Source organism: Gadus morhua, chromosome 18 (genome assembly GCF_902167405.1).
Source record: "Gadus morhua chromosome 18, gadMor3.0, whole genome shotgun sequence".
In the NCBI taxonomy this organism is placed as follows: Eukaryota; Metazoa; Chordata; class Actinopteri; order Gadiformes; family Gadidae; genus Gadus; species Gadus morhua.
Window position 1 is genome coordinate 3,109,401 of NC_044065.1, and position 20,370 is coordinate 3,129,770.

The 20,370-nt window shown below is 46.7% G+C and overlaps 3 protein-coding genes across 5 annotated transcripts in view; 1 reads left to right on the top strand and 2 right to left on the bottom strand.

Annotated features, from left to right (window-relative positions):
* The window catches only part of LOC115531243 (PDZ domain-containing protein 7), a 17,046-nt gene extending 16,553 nt beyond the window's left edge, over nt 1-493 (bottom strand). The window contains exon 1 of the mRNA XM_030340377.1: nt 428-493. The gene's annotated coding sequence lies outside the window, so the exon portion shown is untranslated. The remainder of the gene's footprint in view (nt 1-427) is intronic.
* A 94-nt stretch (nt 494-587) lies between these two features.
* On the top strand, nt 588-16,782 carry LOC115531240 (cadherin-related family member 1). Of its 3 annotated transcripts, none has more exons than XM_030340370.1 (20): nt 588-753; nt 1,363-1,474; nt 4,323-4,709; nt 4,991-4,993; nt 5,225-5,320; nt 5,710-5,855; nt 5,961-6,011; nt 6,210-6,299; nt 6,446-6,532; nt 7,444-7,560; nt 7,899-8,042; nt 8,322-8,400; nt 8,580-8,680; nt 9,289-9,492; nt 10,243-10,395; nt 10,857-11,021; nt 11,576-11,643; nt 12,798-13,026; nt 13,420-13,674; nt 15,044-16,782. In XM_030340370.1, the coding sequence occupies exons 3-20, from the start codon at nt 4,646-4,648 to the stop codon at nt 15,617-15,619; spliced, it is 2,628 nt and encodes an 875-aa protein (XP_030196230.1). In that variant the 5' UTR covers nt 588-753; nt 1,363-1,474; nt 4,323-4,645; the 3' UTR covers nt 15,620-16,782. The 3 variants fall into 3 exon arrangements, with proteins under 3 accessions (XP_030196230.1, XP_030196232.1, XP_030196233.1); XM_030340373.1 differs by lacking the exon at nt 15,044-16,782 and adding an exon at nt 14,183-14,547 and having other exon boundaries at nt 590-753; XM_030340372.1 differs by lacking the exon at nt 4,991-4,993.
* A 1,242-nt stretch (nt 16,783-18,024) lies between these two features.
* Nucleotides 18,025-20,257, bottom strand: LOC115531578 (leucine-rich repeat, immunoglobulin-like domain and transmembrane domain-containing protein 2). Its single transcript, XM_030340929.1, has 2 exons — nt 19,501-20,257; nt 18,025-18,896 (listed from the first exon to the last, which is right to left on the bottom strand). Exons 1-2 carry the CDS (start codon nt 20,255-20,257, stop codon nt 18,025-18,027), a joined length of 1,629 nt encoding a protein of 542 aa, XP_030196789.1.
* Between the last annotated feature and the right edge of the window lie 113 nt (nt 20,258-20,370).

Below are 20,370 nucleotides of genomic sequence, written 5' to 3' on the forward strand. Positions count from 1 at the left end.
CGCGTCATCAAGACGTCACGGAGGGAGTTTCTGCTGTTCAGCACGTCGGACAGCGACGGGACAGCGAGTCAGCGACTACATCAAAAGTAACGTGAAACTGGACACTTTTACTTTTACTCGTTATGAATAAAGTGAATAATGCTTGGAAACATAACAATGTAACGGTTGTACGAGGCCACTAGCCTTACAAGCCTGGTGTACATTAATAATGTAGCCTACTAATGCAAAATACCAGGGTGTTGTAACTCGAAAAAAACAACACTTTATATTCAACATTTGGGCTGCTCATCACTGCCAGTCAACAGTTAGATAATACCAAACCAAAAAAACAATTAAATACACATGTCGCAAGCTAAAGGACTAGCATCCGAGCCCCGAAACGATGCAGACTACCGTACGATAATAAAGGAGTGAAAACATAGCCTACCTGTCCTCATGTTGTGCAAAACGATCCAACGCACCTGAGGCATTTCGTTCAGCAGCAAGGCCCCGCCCATGCCACGTTGCCATTGGTCAGCTGCTTATAAACTAAGAGCCTTTTTAAGTGGATAGTAATTATGCCAATCATTATGCTGGTCGTTGTTTTTCCCAAATAAGTTTCATTGTCAGGAGTCACACTGTCAGCGTTCAACTGTGGCTCAATTTGCAAAGCAATACTTGGTTCTACGAAAAGAAAACACATGCGAGTGATGTCCAAATGTAGTTATTCTAGTTTATTTGTGAATTCGCCTAAAGTTGATGCCGTTTGAGAAGGTAGGTTGTCGTGTAAGCGAAGAACACTATGCATCCATTTAATTGAAGACAAAGTTACCCTCAGCTCCCCAGGTTGAGAACAAGTTGTACTGTGAACAAATGAATATTTTATTACCAAATTATTATGTTGTTATTATATTATATTACGAGCTGTATTCGTACGTAGGGGTGAAATTGACCACTAGGAGGCAGTATGTGACTTCGTATGGGCCATAGGACTCCAACCGCGTCATACAACGATTGTGTTTAACGCATAAATATCACTGCATAAATATATGATAAATATCATTCAGTCAGAAGATGTGATAAGATGATATCCCGCAAGTCATATTGACACATAGGTGCAAGTGTCTACGTGGCAGATTAACATAATAATTGGTACAGAAAAATACATTTGTATTTTTGTTCTCATATAGCAGCTTTTATTAATTGATTACATTTATATAGTTTTTTCAAAGATGAACAACAAAGCATGCAATGTTTCCGTGTGTGTGTGTGTGTGTGTGTGTGTGTGTGTGTGTGTGTGTGTGTGTGTGTGTGTGTGTGTGTGTGTGTGTGTGTGTCTGTGTGTCTGTGTGTATGTGTGTATCTCACCTCACTCACTACCAGTGTGTAGCACCCTTGGTGATTCATGGAATCCAGAATGATCGACCTCACACTGGCTGTCAAGGTGGAGAGGTGACGAACCAAACAGTCCAATTTGAGACTGACATCCTAGCAAGTAAGTAAACATGTTGGAAGCGGATCAAATCAGCAGGTGAGGCAGGTTCTATGTAACGTTAGATAATATATGTTCAGTTATTTCACGTACAGTCGGGTGAATAATTGGGATACTCCGAGGCATTTTTAATAGCGTATCAAATGATAACAAGCAAGTCTCTAAGCCTGGATAAGATACATTCCTCAATGTTTATCATTCACGAAAAGGTGTATATTATTTTAAAAAGGTCAGTTTCTGTCACTGAACGTGGATTTCTACATCCAGTCTCCCCCCCCCCCCCCCCCACACACACACACTTAGAACCAAGATGGCAGCCAGGTGACTAAGGACCTGTCCTGCTGAAACCTCCCATTCTCACCTAATCCCTCTCCCTCCTGCCCAGCCAGTTAACACTGTATGCACTGACCCGGCATGGGGTCGAACTAGACCGCAGCGAGGGAGACCGGCGGCTGCCTGGAGTTGGCGTCAGGGGCACGGTGGGAGGTGTGTCATCAGGGTGGGGGTGGTGGTGGTGGTGGTGGTGGTGGGGCTTGGCGTACGTGTGGGTGGGTGTACCTCCTATAGCCCGTCAGCAGAGGGTTGTAGCAGTGAGCAGCGACAGCAGCAGATGACAAAGGATTATCTTGCTGATCCCCCTCTCTCTCTCGTCGGCCATCTGCCCTCCCTGCTACAGTTAAAGCGCAGGGCGCAGGGCCCCGGGGCCACTTGTGGCAGATGCACGCCCGTATATCCGTACAGAAATACACAGATAATCACCGAATACAGTACAGGTGCAACACATTTAGCTGTGGGGGGGGGGGGGCCCACCGGCTGGTGGAACGGAGCTCCGAGCCGGCGGAGGTCATGTGCCAGTCTGATGCGTCGCTACGGTTACGTAAGGTGCGTCGGACGTGGCACAGATGGACCGGGATGAAGAGGGCAATAATGCATGACCTGGTGCCCTGGCATATGGAGCTTTGCTGTTCCTCGGGATGAGCGGAGCCCTATGTCATGTTTTTCATGCTAGGCCGTTTGATATACAGAATGTTGGAGTGGGTTCAAGCGGGTCTGGTTATGTGAGCCGCCGCTGATACTCTGGATGTTACCGAGGTGCAGGGATCGGTATGTGTCTGTGCTTGGAGTGTGTGTCACATCCAAGTAGATAAAGAGACATAGAGAGAGAGGGACTTAGAGGAAGGGTGGGAGAGAGAGGGAGGGAGGGAGAGAGAGAGAGAGAGAGAGAGAGAGAGAGAGAGAGAGAGAGAGAGAGAGAGAGAGAGAGAGAGAGAGAGAGAGAGAGAGAGAGAGAGAGAGAGAGAGAGAGAGAGAGAGAGAGAGAGAGAGAGAGATTGGGAGCGGAAAGGGGCAGAGAGAGAGAGAGAGAGAGAGAGGCAGAAGGAGGTAGAGAGAGGGAGGTTGAGAGAGAAAGGGCGGGAGTGGGAGAAGAGGGAGGATAGACAGAGAGAGAGGAGGGAGGGAGCAGGTGATGGAGAGATAGTGAGGCAGAAAACAAGTGGATTGAAAGAGGGAGAGAGAGTGACAGATGGGGAAAGAGAGAGGCAGAATTAGATGGAGAGAGAGGGAGAGGGCGGGAGAGATAGAGTTGTAATTGTTGTTATTTGGTGGTGGACTTTTTGTTGAGCAGGAATAGCTCTCTCACACTGATTTACCGAACCTTGTGAAAGCCCCCACTACAATCCCAGTAAGCCCTTGCTGTAACGTAAGCCCTTGCCGAAGGGGCTTGTTGTAGCCCCGGGCTTAAACCTACACCCTGCAGTGCTTTCCATTTAATGGATTGATGAGATTGGTAAACACTTAGAATGTTACTTAAAAATATGACATTATTATTATTTATCTGAAAATAACAAGAATACTTCAAAATGGAACCCAGACCATAACTTCCTGCCAGAGTCTGACGACTCCGTCTCGAAACCTCACGGAGCGAAGCACAGGCTCCGTGATTGGCTGCTGACCACGAGTTCAAGCGTGTTGTCGGCTGTCACAAACTATTTATATAGCTGTGAAGAGAGGGCGTGCGCACGACTTGATTGCACCTTTCGGTGAACGCGCGGATGTTTTGAACATCCACCTGCTCTCCACCAGGGTGTGTGCGTGTGCTCCGCCTCGCACCTGGTTCACAAACGAGGAGTGACTCACAGCTCGTTAAAATTCCTTAAGGGTTGTTTCATACGATCCGGGTTTGATATAGGAGCCGTGTTTCATATACTTGTATTTCATATAGACACCTCACACTCACCTCACAGTGAGTGTGAGGTGAGTGGTGAGTACGTGGATCTGAAGAGCTGACATGTTATTTGAACGACGCTCTTGAACTAAGAATATCAGGTATCTCCGTGAGTCATAACCATTTGCAGCAGCCTCTTGTGTACAATTAACATATGTTTTCTTCATTTTGTAGGGGAATGTGTAGAAATGAGGACGGAGACTCGGTTGCCATATTTTTGCAATATTAATTAACTGTCATTTTAGTCACGTAACACGTGTGTGTGTGTGTGTGTGTGTGTGTGTGTGTCTGTGTGTGTCTGTGTGTGTGTGTTAACCACACACACACACACTCACACACGAGCATGAACTTATGCAAACACACTCACACAACTAAACACAAATTTTACAATATTTAATATACATAAAATAGTCTTAAATATTTTGTTAGTGCATTATTATAAATATATTTAAACCAACAATATGCATATATATATATATGAATATCAGTGAATATATAGGAATATTTATTTATATATATTTAAATAATATACATATATATGTATCTAAACAAAATATTTAAACCTACAACAGGAAGAACAAACAAGTTGACATGTTGACTAATCAGTTTTTTATTTTCTAACAGACGAATGACACTGTGCTCCACCGCAGCACAGAGGCTCTTACTCCATCATGACCGCACTGAGGTGTGAGAACACCTGTGAAGGGGGAGAACCGTCACGTCTCCGGGGGTCCACGTGAGCGCACCCTACAGTCAGAGCCGCCCCGAAGCGAAGCCGACGCGGCCACGACCGAGATGCCTGTGGAGCAGAGGAACGACACGTCACTGGATTAGCGTCTGAGAATCTGCCTCAGCTCCTCTCCCCTGAGCTCCTGAGAACACCTCCAGAAAGGGCTGGTCTCCGCTCGCTCCTTCCACATGATCCTTCCACTCGCCTCCTCTCCAGGATGAACGCAGAGGAGCGAACGCGGGTTCTGTGGTTTCTGCTCGCCTTGTGTCAACTCAATTCAGGTATGGGTTTTGGGGTTGTGTGGCTCACTGCCTTTTTGTGTTACTGTTGTTGTCGGTGCGAGGGCTGGGTGCCTTGGTAATATCCAGCTTATCCTTTAACACCGTCTTGCTGCAGGGCGCGTGCCAGATTGCAGTCATGGCTTGGGTCTTGTAGCTTGTGTCTTGTGTTGCAGAACTCCCCACTTGCTCTTAATTCATGTTCAGGGTTTTATCTTTCCAAATGTGCTTATTTTGCACCTTTTTCCTTTTCCCACTTCTGCATGCTACACTTGCCGTTTCAGCAAGTAAGTGTTAAAAATATATATATATTTATTTTATATATCCTTCAGTGTGACATACACAACCTTATTTTATGCAATATTTAATAATATTTAAGAATTGTAATGTGATTGTGGCAGATGCTTAAAAGTTAAAAGAGTACAGCGTCAATAAATTGTTAGAGTATTTAACAGAGTTGTGCAACATCGGCTCACACGAGGCTGTTCCTACCCCCTATTCACCTCCACCTTAAAAAGGACAATCGGACTATGCACCGTATTTCTATGACTATGGACCCGGAGCTACCCACGGCAACATGGCTTTGTTCAGCATCTCAGAGGACACGCCAGTGGGTGAGTTGTGTTGGATTGTGTATCCTCAATCGTGCGTGTGTGTGTGTGGATGTGTCCCAGCCCAAAAGTGTGTTTGATGCAGGTTACAAAGGTGTGGCGGTGTTGTCTGGCCCCTGTCAGACTGTCTAGATTATGACAACCAAGCTACGCAGGCTAATAAGGAGCAGATGCAAATGACTCAACCGACCTGACCTGATTCACCTCTCGTGTTCCCACCGTTCACGCCCTCATGAATTATCTCTGGAATCACGTCGCCTAATCTAAGCACCTTCCCCTGCCCCCGTTTTGTTTTTATCTGGGAATGAAGGCATCAATGGCATCATTTGCTGCCGAGTTAAAGGTGGAGACGAGAACTCTAAACACTGATTTGGTATTTTCGTTCTTTGTAGGGACACACGTGTACACGCTTAACGGCACCGACCCGGAGGAGGACCCCGTGCGATACGGGCTGACATTCGAGCAGGGGACCAAAGAGTACTTTAGGGTGGACCCCAAGTCAGGGAACGTGACTCTGGTACAGGAACTTGACAGGGAGGTGAGGTCATCGATATTCAACAGGAAATAAATATGACCGGAATGGGCTTCTACTCGGAGCAGGTGATGACTTCATGTTTTTCTTCTTCTTTTTTTTTCTTCGTAGAAACAAGCTGAAATCTCAGCCCTCGTCAGCATCACCGACGGTCGCAACAAGGTGAGTGTTTGAACGCGAGGCCATTGTTCTCGTGTGAGTGAGAATGAATTCACACCTTCAGGGGCTTTTTAACAGCCATGGAGATATACATGTAAAAATAATTTGGTGTTATTTTGTGGTGTGGTGATGAAGACATGTCAGTGACTCAGTCCCCCCCCCCCCCCCCCCCCCCCCACACTTCTTCCCCTTCGTCCCCAGGTGGCTGAGACGGTGCGAATCTTCGTCACCGACGCCAACGACGAGCAACCCGAGTTCCAAAACCTTCCCTTCGCCATCGACGTCCCTGAGGTAAAGATGAAGGGGTAAAAAAAAAAAAAAAAGAACGTTGATGATGTGCATTTCCTCACGACTCTGTGGAGGCTGAGGGCGGTGCGGGTGCAGATGCGAGCGTTGTGTGTGAGGACGTGTTGACGGGCTGTCTTCTCGCTCCACAGGACACAGCCCCCGGCAGCAGTGTCTACAAAGTCACGGCCGTGGATAAGGACATGGGCTCGGGAGGCAGCGTCTCCTACTACCTGCAGGTAAACCGTCACGCATTCACGTCTCCCCCCCGGGGGGGCTGTGGGCCTCGTTTACCTGGCGGACATCTTGATTCCATTTTGGTTCCAATTTGGTTCCATCTCGGTTCTGAACCTTCGCTGGGTGTGAGGAACTGAATGCAGAATACCGCATTCAGTTCCTCCCACCCAGCGAGGGATTAGAATCAAGATGGAACCAAGATGGCCGCCAGGTAAATAAGGCCCAGTTTTGAGAACCAATATGGCCACTAAGGGTTAAAGAGAACCACTGCGACACAAAAGGTAGGCGTGACATTGGGAGTTCAGTGCTTTGCAGACATTTTTAAAGGGATTAAAAGGTCATACGTTTCCGTAATGCAGAAACCTATGGTTGGAGGCAAGGATTAATATCATGCCTGGGATCCAATTCCAATTACATTTGGGCAAGGCATGGAATCAGGCCAGGGTCTGAGTCGCTCTGAGCCATTAACTGTCAGGGTTGTAGTCGTGTAACACACTGCATGGTCAGACTGAGGTGCTGAGCCATTCAGACAGACAGACAGACAGACAGGCAGGCAGGCAGGCAGACAGACAGACAGACAGACAGACAGACAGACAGACAGACAGACAGACACAAACACACACACTGGCAAACACAGTCACATGCACACACAGACACACGGGTATGCAGGCATACAGACACAAACAGACACACACAGACACAAACAGTCACACACACACACACACACACACACACACACACACACACACACACACACACACACACACACACACACACACACACACACACACACGGTCACATGCACACACAAACACTCTGAATTAATTATCTATACTAATCATTGCTTTATTATCCTTTCATTCCCCCCCCCCCCCCCGTTAATTAAACTACCTTTCTATCCCCATGTGTTCAGAGCTCACCCCTCACTAAGTTCACCATCGACGGGCACAGCGGGGTGCTGCGGATCAGGGCAAACGAGACGCTGGACTACGAGACCACACCGGCACACTTTGTGACTGTGGTTGCCCAGGTAACCCCCCTGTCCACCATCCTAGCCGGCGTTGTCCCGCTGTGCGGGAACTAGACACGCAGCACTCATCTGGGTTGTAATGATAGCACACACTCTTTCAAGACAGTGTAGTGTCTTGAAAGATTTTAAAAGTTCATCAGAACCATAATCATCACAGTTCTAAGAATTACTTCAGTCAGAAGTTCAACTATCTTGAGTCGTAGTTTGGAAAAGTTGACATGTTTCAAACAAATTCAAATACGACTTATTTATTTAATCTTGTATTTTAGAGTGATGAAATGCTGATTTAAACAAACAACAACACATGATAATAACGAACAGAAGTGTATCTCGGTCAGGACGGAGGTGGGAAGTACAAAGGCCAGCACCAGGTGATGAGCTCCACGGCAACCGTCACCATCAATGTGGTCGACGCCCAGGACACGCCCCCTTCCTTCGTCGGCACGCCCTACTTTGGCTACATCTATGAAGTCTCACTTCCTGTAAGTCATGTTGTTCTTTTTTTTTTTTTTTTATCTTGAATCTTGAATCTTGAATACAGAGTTTTGAAATTTGAATTCTGAAGAAGATTTTTTTCATCTGGAATCTTTTACCCATTCAAAGCCTTTCAAAGATTTAACGTTTAAGTTTATTATTCTACCCGGGAAACGTATATGCTGCTGCTCATATTGGTTTTGAGGGTATAATATAAAAACTGTAACATTTTTATTATGTGATTATGTTAAAACAATTGACAATGTTTTTTTTCTTGTAACCTCTAGGGTTCTGAAATATTTACAGTATACGCCAAGGATGGGGATCAAGGCAACCCAAACTCTATTCATTACTCTATTATGAATGGTAAGCGTTTCATAACTCAACCCTGTTTATTTTACTCACTGTCAATCTATTGGCCTCGATGACTCGCATAAAAACTCACTTCAAAAAAAGTAAATTGTCTGACGTCAACGTCCTCCGTTCACAGATTTAGAAACGTTGCGTCTTCTTATTTTCGTCTCTATCTGTCGTGACGTTTTCAGGCAGCGACGGCGTCTTTGACATAAATAGCACCAGCGGGTGCATCAGCCTGACGACGAATCCCAGCCAGCTGAAGAGTGAGCTGTATGAGATCAGAGTCAAGGTGGGACTGCCCTCTGTTCGCTGCTCTTTAACGCCTGCCTGCTCACCGACCGTCCAAAAATACTCATATCCTAAACATCATCCAACACATGGTAGAACACACGGTAGAACATGGTGGTCACGCACACAGGAATTTGGAAAAAAAGATTGTTTCTTTCATAAGCACTCTACTCTTTCAATATCAAAGTCACAGTGAGTGTATTTTATACCAAATTATATTGCATTATAATATTATACATTATATAATTGTTATTATATTATATATAAACGTATCCATATACTTAAATGAGAAGACATATAAATGCATTCTTAATGCATAAGCCTTTTGGTAGGTTTCTGTTATTGTTCAACATGAAAAAGCCTTTTATTTGGGGGACAGTAAGGAGCAGAATATCTGCTTTGTGGTGAATGTAGTGGACTCAGGGGAGTAGGTTCCTAGTTTGGGGAAGAAAGGAGTATAATATGTTCTTTGTAGTGAATGTACTAGACCAAGGGGTGAGCTTTCCTCTCATATAATCACAGAGGGAACCCAGAAGAAGATCAGAGCAGACTGCCCTATCCTCTGAGCAACGTGCATGACTCTAGAACTTTCTTCTCACCACCCGACAGGCCATCGAGGAGGGCAGGGGCGAGGGGCCCATGGACTACGACATCACCACGGTGACGGTCAGAGTGGTGGACCTCAACAACCACCCCCCCACCTTCTACGGGGAGACGGGCCCCCAGAACCGCTTCGAGGTCACCATGTTCGAGCACCCCCCTGCCGGGGAGATCCTCAGGGGATTCAAGATCACCGTCAACGACTCCGATCAGGTGATCAATAGGATTATTGGTAACGTTATCAGTCGGGTCCACGCAAGTCTTTCCTCGGTTGTACTGTTATATGTTGTGTTTAGGTATTTATTACATTTTTCGGTTGGGAAATGTGGCAGTTGGCTCCCGTACTAAGGCTTGCTTAGAGAACGTGTGTGCGTGCGTTGAAAGCAGCATTTTGTAACAAAAACATGGATCTCATAAAACCAGGTTAGGGTGAGATAAAGGCATATAAAGAGATTGTATGGGATAAATATGGGTTTAAATCTATAGAAATAGCAGCGTTTTCCTTAAAGATATTCACAACTGTCAAGGCCTGACTAACATTGGCAAAGTTTTCAGCCTAACATCATTGTTGCTGTCTTTTCTTACTTGCATAAAACACATTCAAAACATGACAACCAACATCAACTTTTAGAATAGTATTCAAGATGCATCTCTCTTCCCAATCCCCCAGTAGGTTAAAGGTTAAACTGTAGTTTACTGTAAATCTCTTGACCTCATTATTCTCTTCTACTGAACGTTCAAACCCATGTGATCATCACTTCTTCCACAGCTATCTTAGCCATGACAAGCATTTTTTTTATTCATATTCATTCATTTATTCATTCTGTTTCCGCCAACAAACACAAATTCCCACACTAAATGCATGCGTCAATGCTGAAGTAGGCTTCCAATGTGCGCATGCCTTGTTTTTGTGTCTTGTTGTGTTTCTGATTGATAACTGATTGATATCCCGGTCCCATGCAGGGAGCCAACGCTAAGTTCAAGCTGAGGCTGGTGGGTCCGGGTCGTGTGCTCCGCGTGGTGCCCCAGACGGTGCTGAACGAGGCCCAGGTCACGATCATCGTGGAGGACACCTCAGGGATCGACTACGAGAAGGGCTCCACCTTAACCTTCAAGGTCAGACCTGAATGAGTAGAGCTGTCCAGCACCGTGAATTTATTCTCCACTCACAGAGGTGTTGATTTGTAACTTTGGCGGGGACAAAAATGCCAAAGGGTTGAAAAGTTGTTTAAATATCAAAAAGTTTTGCGAGTAGACAATTCTATCATCCCTCTATAATTGATTTGAGGGACGTTTCCCTACCATCGCTACCCAAAGTAACACTTTGACGATAGCTATAAAACTACTGTTTCCTACTGAATTAACACATCGCAAATATTTATTCATGTACTTATTAGCCTATGTTAGTTTTAGTTTTTATCTGACATTTATTCATACGGCTTGGCGTTAGTGAGGCTAAGCATCGTCTCTTCCAGGAGAGTCCTGATGGTCCGCACCACACCAACATTACATACAATGCAGACAACACCGGCTAGCATAACAACTACGCAAACACTCTGTGTGCCGCTGTGCTTCAGCTCCTGGCCATCGAGATCGACACACCAGAGAGGTTCAGCGCCACGGCCGACATCATCATCCACCTGCTGGACACCAACGACAACGTCCCCGCGTTCACCTCCGAGTACTACGTCGCCCGCATCGACGAGAACTCCCCCGGGGGATCCAGTCTGGTGTCCGTCACGGTGAGTCCGTTAACAGGACAACACGGTCCCACCGCCCAAATTAGTGTTACGTAACACTGCTGGCAATCCAGCCTACATAATACCCTGTGCTGCTCGGCATAACTCGTCTGATGTCAGTGGATCGTTTCCCCAAATAAAGCTATTTTTAACCTCCGGTGTTCATAACATTGCAATTACATTACACCTGGGTCCATAGTGCATGCTATTTGAGTTTCTGAGTTCCTGTCAATGGAAATGACCCAGGAGTAGGAAAAAAAGCTTATGTTCCCCGGAGGTTAATCAAATTGTTTTTGAGCCTTACGGTAAAACCATGAAAGGGCTTGCCTGCTAGCCATACAGCCCCTGCCAGGCCTAAATCCGGTTTACGCTCTTGTGTGTAATCCTCAACCACTTTCAATTAACTAAATAGACCTTCCACTGCCTGTTCTCATCATATTCATTAGTGCGAATCATTTTCAAAATGAAAGTTGCTTTGTTTGAATGTTTTTCTATGTGCTGATCATTTACAGTTTATAACACCCCCTTATTGTTTTCTGTGTTTTTTTTATTACCAGGCCATTGATCCAGATTCTGGGCCTTGGGGTGAAGTCAAATACACGATTTACGGATCAGGATCAGATTTGTAAGTAGCGTTGCCAGTTTTGCTGCGATCTGAGTAGATCTCTTTATCACTGCAGTCCCCATTTCACATCGTACATGTTTGGGTTCTGGGAACACAAAGTGATTCATGTTGTTGTGCGTGGAGAGGAGAGGTGTGATCTTCATGACACTGCCCCATGTGACCCCGTCATCTTCAGTAAAATACTAACCCTAAAATACCTCTCTGTGTGTTTGTCTATATGGGGAAAATAAGCAAGAATAGGGCTCCAGCTGGCTGTTTCATGTGCTGCTGCGATGCACAAACAGCTTAGTCTAAGATGGCAGCGAGATGCTGGCTAATCTTGTAATTGGATTGCGGGGCAAAAAATAGATTGCCCTGCCCAACTCACACAGCCAATCAACACACGACGCGACAGCTGGAGCAGGGAGCCAGCCGCGCTGAAGACCGGGCGTCCGCCAGTGTAGACGCAAAGTGCAAATTTATGCGTGTCTCCAGGCAAGGAGTAGAAGTAATTGTGTGAAAGTTATCAGTTTCGAAGCAACTTGTTAATTTTCACAGAGAATATACGCGTGAAGAAGAAGAAACTGATCCCGGCGCTGTAGCCTGGCAGGATCCAGCAGTAACCCAAGGACCATCAACACGCATTGTAGTTATTATGTTTACCAAAGGGTGTTTACGTCACACAGGGTCATTCAAACGGTACATGTGCATGTAGTCAGCAGACAAACACATTGTGACGCTTTCATATATGGTGCAAGATTATAATTGACGGCAAAGTGAGCTGTCAGATCAGAATGAATGTGCTGTTTTGCTGCTGCCACGCCCGCATATGTGTCGGAGAGCCCAGCTGAAGCCATTCGTTAGACCCTGCTCCACCTTATCAGCATCAAACGCTGAAAAACCTGTCAAAGGACGTTACATTGTTGTTGTTGTTGTTGTTGTTGCTGGAGGTGGGCACAAAGCCTGTTTACACTTGTCATGCCTTGATATGAATATTACCTAGAGAATCGTCTGGTTCATCTCAAGGTTCTTTTTTTTACGAATACGAACGTGGGCAGTTATCAGTTCAAAAAGCTTCTGAGGTAAACCAATCCGATTTCTTCCATTGAGACCTGTAACGTCAAAGCATCCTTTTGTTCTTAAGGCTCTTGAAGGCTCCTCTTTGGCCCCTCCAGGTTCTCCATCCACTTCTCCACGGGGTTGATCTCCACCCAGCCCTGGGCCACGCTGGACGCGGAGGCCCGCTCCAAGTACAACTTCTACGTGAAGGCGGAGGACGGGGAGGGGGAGTACAGCCTGGCCGAGGTCTTCGTCACCGTGCTGGACCTCAACGACCATTCCCCCGAGTTCCACGAGAGCCTGCTGGAGGAAACCATGGTCATCGGGGCCCCCGTGAGGATAGAGGTACAGACGGGTCCGATCGGGTAGAAGACAACGCAAAGCGGCGGGAGATGGGGCAGATTCTGCCACATGTAAAAAGTGGCAGAAAATGCCACATATAAAGTGGCTGAACATTGGTGTCACTTCGGGAGAATGTGGTTGATAGAGAAATCTGTCAGAATATAAATGAGCCGTTGTTCTTTTTTACATTATGACACATTCACCTAAGAGGGAAAAACGTTTTACATAGGGTCACTACAGTTTCGTCCAATACCAATGGCAACCGACCCAAATTTTTGCCCTCAAATTTGACATTGCAGTGAACGAGTGTAATCAATGCATCCCTAAGTGAAACACCCTACACACCCTTCATACGCACACGTCGTTCACTTTAAAAACAAACCTCCGCTTCCACAGGCGGTGGACGAAGACGCAGAGTCCCCCAACAACGTCATCGAGTACTCCATCATGAAGGCGGACCCCAAGAACATCTTCGACATCGACTGCAACACGGGCGTGATCAAACTCAAGCCCTACATCAAGTCCATGGAGATCATCCACAACATCACCAAGTCGCAGGAGTGCAAGTGGTCGCTGCTGGTGGAGGCCCGGGACCGCGGCTCGCCCTCCTTCAGCACCACAGCCGTCCTCAACATTGACATCACCGAGGCGGTAAGACCCGCGCGCCCTCTTCGTCTGCCCCCTGCTCTGAGCATGCTTGCATGCTTGTAGCGCTTTGCAATGCAGCGCTTGTCCATCGTCGTAGCTTAAGGGACATCGTACCGTTATGGTTGATCAGGCCCTTTCCGTGCACTATGTATATCGTGATCCTTACTTCAATCGCTTTCTTGTTACATTTCATTGGAGGGATTTCACATATTGTCATGCAATATTACAAGACGCCATCTTGGTATTTTTTCACTTTTTATGAATTATTATAAGCAAACTGGTTCCTTGGTTGTTCTCGAACTCTTGAAGCATCAAGATGGCGACTTTAACTTTTTAGGGGAATTTCTGGTCATCACATAACAGCTTTTTGAAGAATATTCTTTGTGTTGTTTTTAGTCTTGGTGTAGTCCTGTGGTGTCTGTTTGTCGTTGCCTTGGTTACGCGGTGAGGTGACGCCCGGCGCTCTCCCGGTGTTTTGTGTTCGGTGTCGTGGATTTGGTTGTGCTTCCAGATCAAGGCTCGCATCGTCTCCTACTTCATGGGGCTCAGCAAGCGGCCGCTCACCGTGTTTGGGATGTGTGTCAGCATCGTGTTCACGCTCATTCTAGTCACCATCTGCATCTCCACCATCATGTACTGTAACGCCGTGAAAAAGTCCCGCATTCACCCCGAGAGCAACTACATCAAAGTGATCCGCCGCGCAAAGTGAAGAGGGGAAAGGAAAACAGGCACTTGCAAAACTCATCGTTGCAAATACATTTTTTTTCTATTGTCTGGAAAACAGTACTAAAGCACACATAGTTATATATTGTCACATATGATCAAATAATTTTTTTTTATGTGTAAATATTGTATTAATAAAATCATTTTATAATTGGATAGCTATTGTTTTGAAATTTTAAACCTTAGCTACAAAGATTTATCGGAAAAGTAATTATACTTTTTTTATACAACAATGTCAGTCATTGCCGGCCATTTGTCTAACTAACCAAAAATACAACCACCTAAATGAAGCATTGGGGATCAGAACAAAACACAAACGGTTCTCCAAATGCATGCAACGCCTTCATCAAAAACACTGCAGCGCACATCACTGCCAGACGCATTCCCAGCAACCAGCCCTGTGCCGTAGTTCTAGTGCACAACTTGGCCTTTGCAGATGCAAAGGCGCTCAGTTGTGCGTGCGTGGAAGCTTTTTGTAGTCGACGTTAGCAGCGCGAAAAAAGTAGCGATCGGTTGTCTGGGCGTCCTCTGTCAGTGCTTCGCTCATCCATGTCTCACGCATCGCATCCCACGGCCGAATGGCGTCTTACAGCTTGCGTTCGGACCCTCGGGTGCGATTAAAAAGTGTTGTGTTTGTGCTCTTTTACAGACTCCTCTCATGGCGGCCTTTTTAAAGAGAAGTAGGGGCAGTCCTATGAAAGTGCTAGGCATGGTCACGGGTATCATTAGCTTACTGGTAGGAGCGACCGTGTTGTTTTCCACCGCCATGTACTTACGCAACACCAAGTCAAACAGGATCTCGCCGGCGCGGCGCATCATCAAGAGGCGCCCGCGCCACCCCGAGCCCCCCTGGTCCTTCCGGATGCCCATCTTCAGGGACGCCGGCCCCTCAAGCAAGTTCCTCGCCGACGACCCCGAGGGGGGCCGCGCCGACCGGGGCGCCGGGGGGCCCCGTGCCAAGCCCCCGCCGCCCAACGCGCCGTCCTTGCCTCCGCCGCCGCCGCCGTCGTCGGCGACGGCATCCAAGGCGAGGACGAGCGAGAGGCCCCGGGTGCTGCCCACGATCTCCGGCGTGCTGGCCTCCAGGAGCTTCAAGAAGCCCAAGGCCAGCTCCAGCTCCGGCTCCGGCTCCGGCCGGAAGGAGACCATGAGCTCCGCCCTGGTGTCTGAGCTGAAGATGAGGCTGGAGCAGAAGATCAACGAGAGCAACCAGGGCTACTGCTGACTCCCTGTCACGCCCGCTGGCCGGTCGCTTTCCTTGAGCTGTGATGGAGCGGCCATCGCTCGGTGGCTCCTTGTAGTTCATGTGCGCTCTCTCCTGTAGTCCCGAATGGATGATAACCCGGTGAGCTGCATGTTTAAATAATGTCAGTGAAACGTAATGGTCAAGTTTAAGTGAGATTGCGGGAGGAATTGGAGAGGGCGTGGTTGTGTTATTACCCTGAGAGGCTCGCTACACTGCCATCTAGAGGCCGGTGACGCCATGTAAACAAGCGTTCGGAAGCACCTCTCAACTTACCCAGGAAGAGGATTATTAAGAGTTACTGTCTGTACTGTCTGTACTGATGTGTACATAGGTCCCAAAATGATTTCCTGAGAGGCATGTACAATGTTGAATCCATGGAATGTTTGTCGGAAGAGAACCAAAAATAATCAATGATATTTAATGTATGCTATTGCTTGCTGGAGGAAGATGCAGAGAGGGTAGAATAGTTATGGCTATTCAAATGTATTGCTAAAAAAACTGTAGTATTGTCCTTGCATTGGCTGCTTGTGATGTAGGATTCATAATTTGTTCATTGTGTGTATATGACTATGATTATGTGCCACTGTGGGCATTCAACGTAAAACATTTGTGGTATATTAACAATATGCTTTTCTACTAAACAAGGTTATAAATTATGTTTTTTATTGATTATCCTGTTATTGTATTTAGTTTGGGGGGCAAATGGGGCATTGCAGAACGATTTAGGAACCATTTCAAGCGTGTTAGCATCCTGCAGAACGAATAGCCAAATTAGCAGTAGATATAAATTATTATTATATCAAAAATCGACTACTAATGAAGCTGTACAGCTTGATTTAAATCAACCTTAGCGACATGTATACTTATCTTCTAAACCTTACTTCACTTGTGAAGACCTGGAGTGTTTAAATTTCTCAGAAATTAATGTAATATAAAATGTATGGCTAGTATCACAGCTAACAGCTAACCGTCTTTGTTCTGTCCAATGCCTTTAAACCCTAAAGGCAAAACTATTGTTACACATACCTCTGTTCATATATTAACCTGTATATAATATATTACACTTGCCTGTCCCTTTTATGTGACCTGTTGTTTGTAATGTCTTTGTACCGTCCTGATTTTGAATAAATATCTGAAACATGCAGGCCTTGTCCCTTCAGTCCCTCAAGAATATTACATAGCGGACATAGTGTCTGACAAATGTAAAGATGTTTTACCCTAGTTTTATTTAATGGTGTTTTATTTGATTTATATTTTGATTTATATTTTACCGGAAAAGCAATCAATCTGTAAATTCATACGCATTTAGATTAACAGCAGGTGTTGAACAACCTTATCACCCATTTCACGACTTACAACCATATTCAGATTCAGAATTTATTATATGACATCTTATCGTACAAGTACGCAAGAGTAACATTCTTAGGCTTGGTTCCTCGGTCAACATAGCAGCAAAAATACAAAAAATCCATACAAAGAAATCATATTCGATTTTTTGTATTTTCTTTAGGATAAGGTAAACACTTTTGATAGCTCTTTCTCTCTCTCCTTTCTCCATCTCATCTCTATCCCTCTCTGTCCCCTCTTCTTCTCTCTCTACCCATCTCCCTTCCCCCCCCCCTCTTTCTATCTCTGCTTTATGGGCTTGACAAGACAGACAGAAAGCGCTCTAATCTCCTTAGCGGAGTATGTATTAACGCTGGGCAAACATTGCTTATGTAACAAATCCCCTGAATGATTGTGCTAAAAACAAATTTGCAACCTTTATCTTTGCCCTCCTGTTAATCCACCTCATTCTGTTCCCAGTGCGAGATTCCGAAAGAAAAGCAACGCCGAATTAAAAGTCCTCCATATTCATTATCACAAGAAATAATCAACTTTAATTAATTTCACTATGATTAGAGGTTTTCATTTCAAAGCAGGTTTTTTGTTAAATCATTGTAAACAAAGGCATGTATGTGGTGATCCTAGCGTACTTATTAAAAATATTTATCAAAACATTGAAGACACATTATACAGTAAAGCCTCAGTAATGCTTCAACGTCGACGCAACGCAATGACCACGCAGACGCTTCGACGCAGTAGTGAACCTGTTTCGGTTCTGCGTCAGGTTTTAGTGAGCGGACCAATCACAGCCCGTGCTGCTTCGCCTCGACGCACGGTAACTATTTTTGGGAGGCGCACCTCAGGGCCTTGCGGTGGACGCAAGGAGGGTCCTTGCGTCGACGTGGAGCCATAACTAAGCCTTAAGTACTCATGCTTAGGCCTAAACACATATTCAGCTATTTGAATGAACAACATGTGAATCAACAGGCTCTCCTTATCAATAAGGAAAAAGGCAATTGTTCATCTTGAGATCAGAAACCTGAGAACCTGAGATACGTTTAAACTGACAGAGAGTCTAATCCACTTTGGGAAGTTGAATTCATCTCACTCGATGATGTTGTTGTCGTTTTAGTGGTCATGTCGAAGCTAATGCAGCTGAGCCCGTTCCCTCCCTTAGCCCTGTCCTCAGTCCCGGACCTCGCGCTCCTGCCCTCCGCCGAGTCGGGGCACAGGCCTTCGTTGGACGCGCCCTGCAGGCTGTCGAAGGTGCCCCGCCTCGCCCCGTCCCTCAGCTCCTCACCCCTCATCTTCCACGGGTTCTTGCAGCACGCTGGCCAGCCGAGGCGCGTCTCGGTGGTGCAGGCGTACATGCCCGCGGGCACGGCGAGCACCATGGCGCACACGATCACCACGATGTGGATCAGCCTCTCGCGCTGCTCCATCGCGCTCACGCCGTTGCCCGTCACGAAGGCCACGCACTGGCCCCGGAGGGGCGGGAGGTTCCTCCACGCCACGCACGCCTCGTACCTGGTGAGGGGCTGCAGTTCCCGGACGGAGTAGCTGTTGACGCCCGGCCCGATGTGGATGGTCTCCTTTCGGGCCGCGTCGTGCTTCCCAAAGTGGACCGTGAACCATGTGTCCGAGGGAGGCTGCTGCGTGGCCGCGTGCCACTCCAGCGTGAACCCGTACAGGGTCTGCTTGGCGATGCGGACGTCGATGAGGACGTTCTCGTCTTCGGGGGGCAGCGTGGAGACAGCAGGGGGGGCGGGATCGGAGGCGTTGCGGGCTGGGTCGTCCACCCAGAAGGTGGCTGAGGAGTTTCCGAGGAAGTTGGTGGCCATGCAGGTGTAGAGCCCGCGGTCGGAGAGATGAAGAGAGGGGATCAGGAGCTTGGAGCTGACCCTCTCCTCTTCCTCGTGTGTTTCCGTGACTGTGAAGATAAAAACAATTGGTTGTCAAGCCAAGCACAGCAAGCCTCAACAAGGCCCGCTACACTTAAAAGGTGCTGTAGGTAAGATTCAAGAGTTGTAAAGAGCGAGAAGAACAGAGCAACATTTTGAAACGTAACAACCCCGTAAAATGTCCCCTCACTCTCTTCTCCATTCCCGCCCACCTTTCTCTGTATGATTGATAACCAATCAGGGAAGCGATGCCTGATTGGTTAGAAATTAGACGGGACGGTCCAAAATCGATATGGGCTCATAGAGCAGGCGAAGTCAACTCGAAACAGGAATTACAACAGTACAGTTCCCTCCCGAATGGACGGATTGCTATAACATTTGCAAAAAAATACACAAATATTATTTCCTTAATCTTACCTTCAGCACCTTTAAATTGCACACGATATATTTTTAATGTGACCACAACTTGAACCTTGCCTAAATGTAAGCAGGTCAAATGGGATACCATTGGGGACTTCTAAATCGCTTCATTGGCCAGATGTATGCCTGCAAGTTTAAGATACGATATGACGTTAAGCTGTGGATCGGATGTTGAATGGATGATAAAAAAAATTATAGAAAAAATAATCTTACCAGAAAATCCCCTTATAATCTTCATACTGTACGTCCACTGAATGGTGGGCTCGGGACGGGCCTTGGCCAAGCACGTTAGCGTGGCCCTCGCTCCGAGGGCGACGCTCATGTTCGCCTCGAGGGCAGAGGTCACGGGCTTCACGCACGTTTTAATGTTCACCTCGTGGAAGAATTTCCCGGCTTTGGCGTCGGGACCCGCGCACTTCAGGTATGAGTTCATGAGGATGAGGGGAGGGCTCACAGCACGGATAAACTCCACGAAGCCTTTCAGCCGACAGTCGCACTGCCACGGGTTGTCGTGCAGCGCCAACACCACATTGGAGACGAAGCCCTCTTTGCCCCACGCCTTCTCCGTGGTAATATACAGTGGCCAGTTGAGGAAAACGTCTTTTGATATGACACTAAGCTGGTTGAAGGATATATCTAAGTAAGTCAGGCCGGGTAGGTGTCTCAGAGCGTATTCCGGGAGCACATCCAGCCGGTTGTGTTTCAGGTCTAGGATCTTCAGCTTTGGCGCGTCGAGGAACGCCGTCCACGGCATCGAGCTCAGCTTGTTTCCCTGGAGCCTCAACTCGGTCAGGTTCGCGAGGCCCTGCAGGCTCTGTGCGTTCATGAGGGTGATGTCGTTGAAGTTGAGCCACAGATACACCAGGTTACGCACTTTGGAGAACGACCCACGCGGCAGCTCGGTCAGATGCGAGTTCTCTATTCTGATCTTCGACAAGTCGGTCGGAAGGTTATCTGGAACGCGGGCCATGGCGGTTTCCATGCAAAGTAAAGATCTGGAAGAAACAAAAACAAAAAAATAGGGGATGCACTCAAGTTTAGTCATATATGTTTATTCATGTCTTGTTTATTCAAGTATGCAGA

Bases quoted from the DNA above. Each gene is read 5' to 3' on its own strand.
- LOC115531578 (XM_030340929.1), bottom strand. From the start codon at position 20,257: ATGGCCCGCGTTCCAGATAACCTTCCGACCGACTTGTCGAAGATCAGA. The intron at 18,897-19,500 runs GTAAGATTATTT...TTATCTTCACAG, and splicing joins GATTATAAGGGGATTTTCTG to TCACGGAAACACACGAGGAA.
- LOC115531240 (XM_030340370.1), top strand. From the start codon at position 4,646: ATGAACGCAGAGGAGCGAACGCGGGTTCTGTGGTTTCTGCTCGCCTTG. The intron at 9,493-10,242 runs GTGATCAATAGG...GGTCCCATGCAG, and splicing joins CCGTCAACGACTCCGATCAG to GGAGCCAACGCTAAGTTCAA. The intron at 13,675-15,043 runs GTAAGACCCGCG...GCTCTTTTACAG, and splicing joins ACATTGACATCACCGAGGCG to ACTCCTCTCATGGCGGCCTT.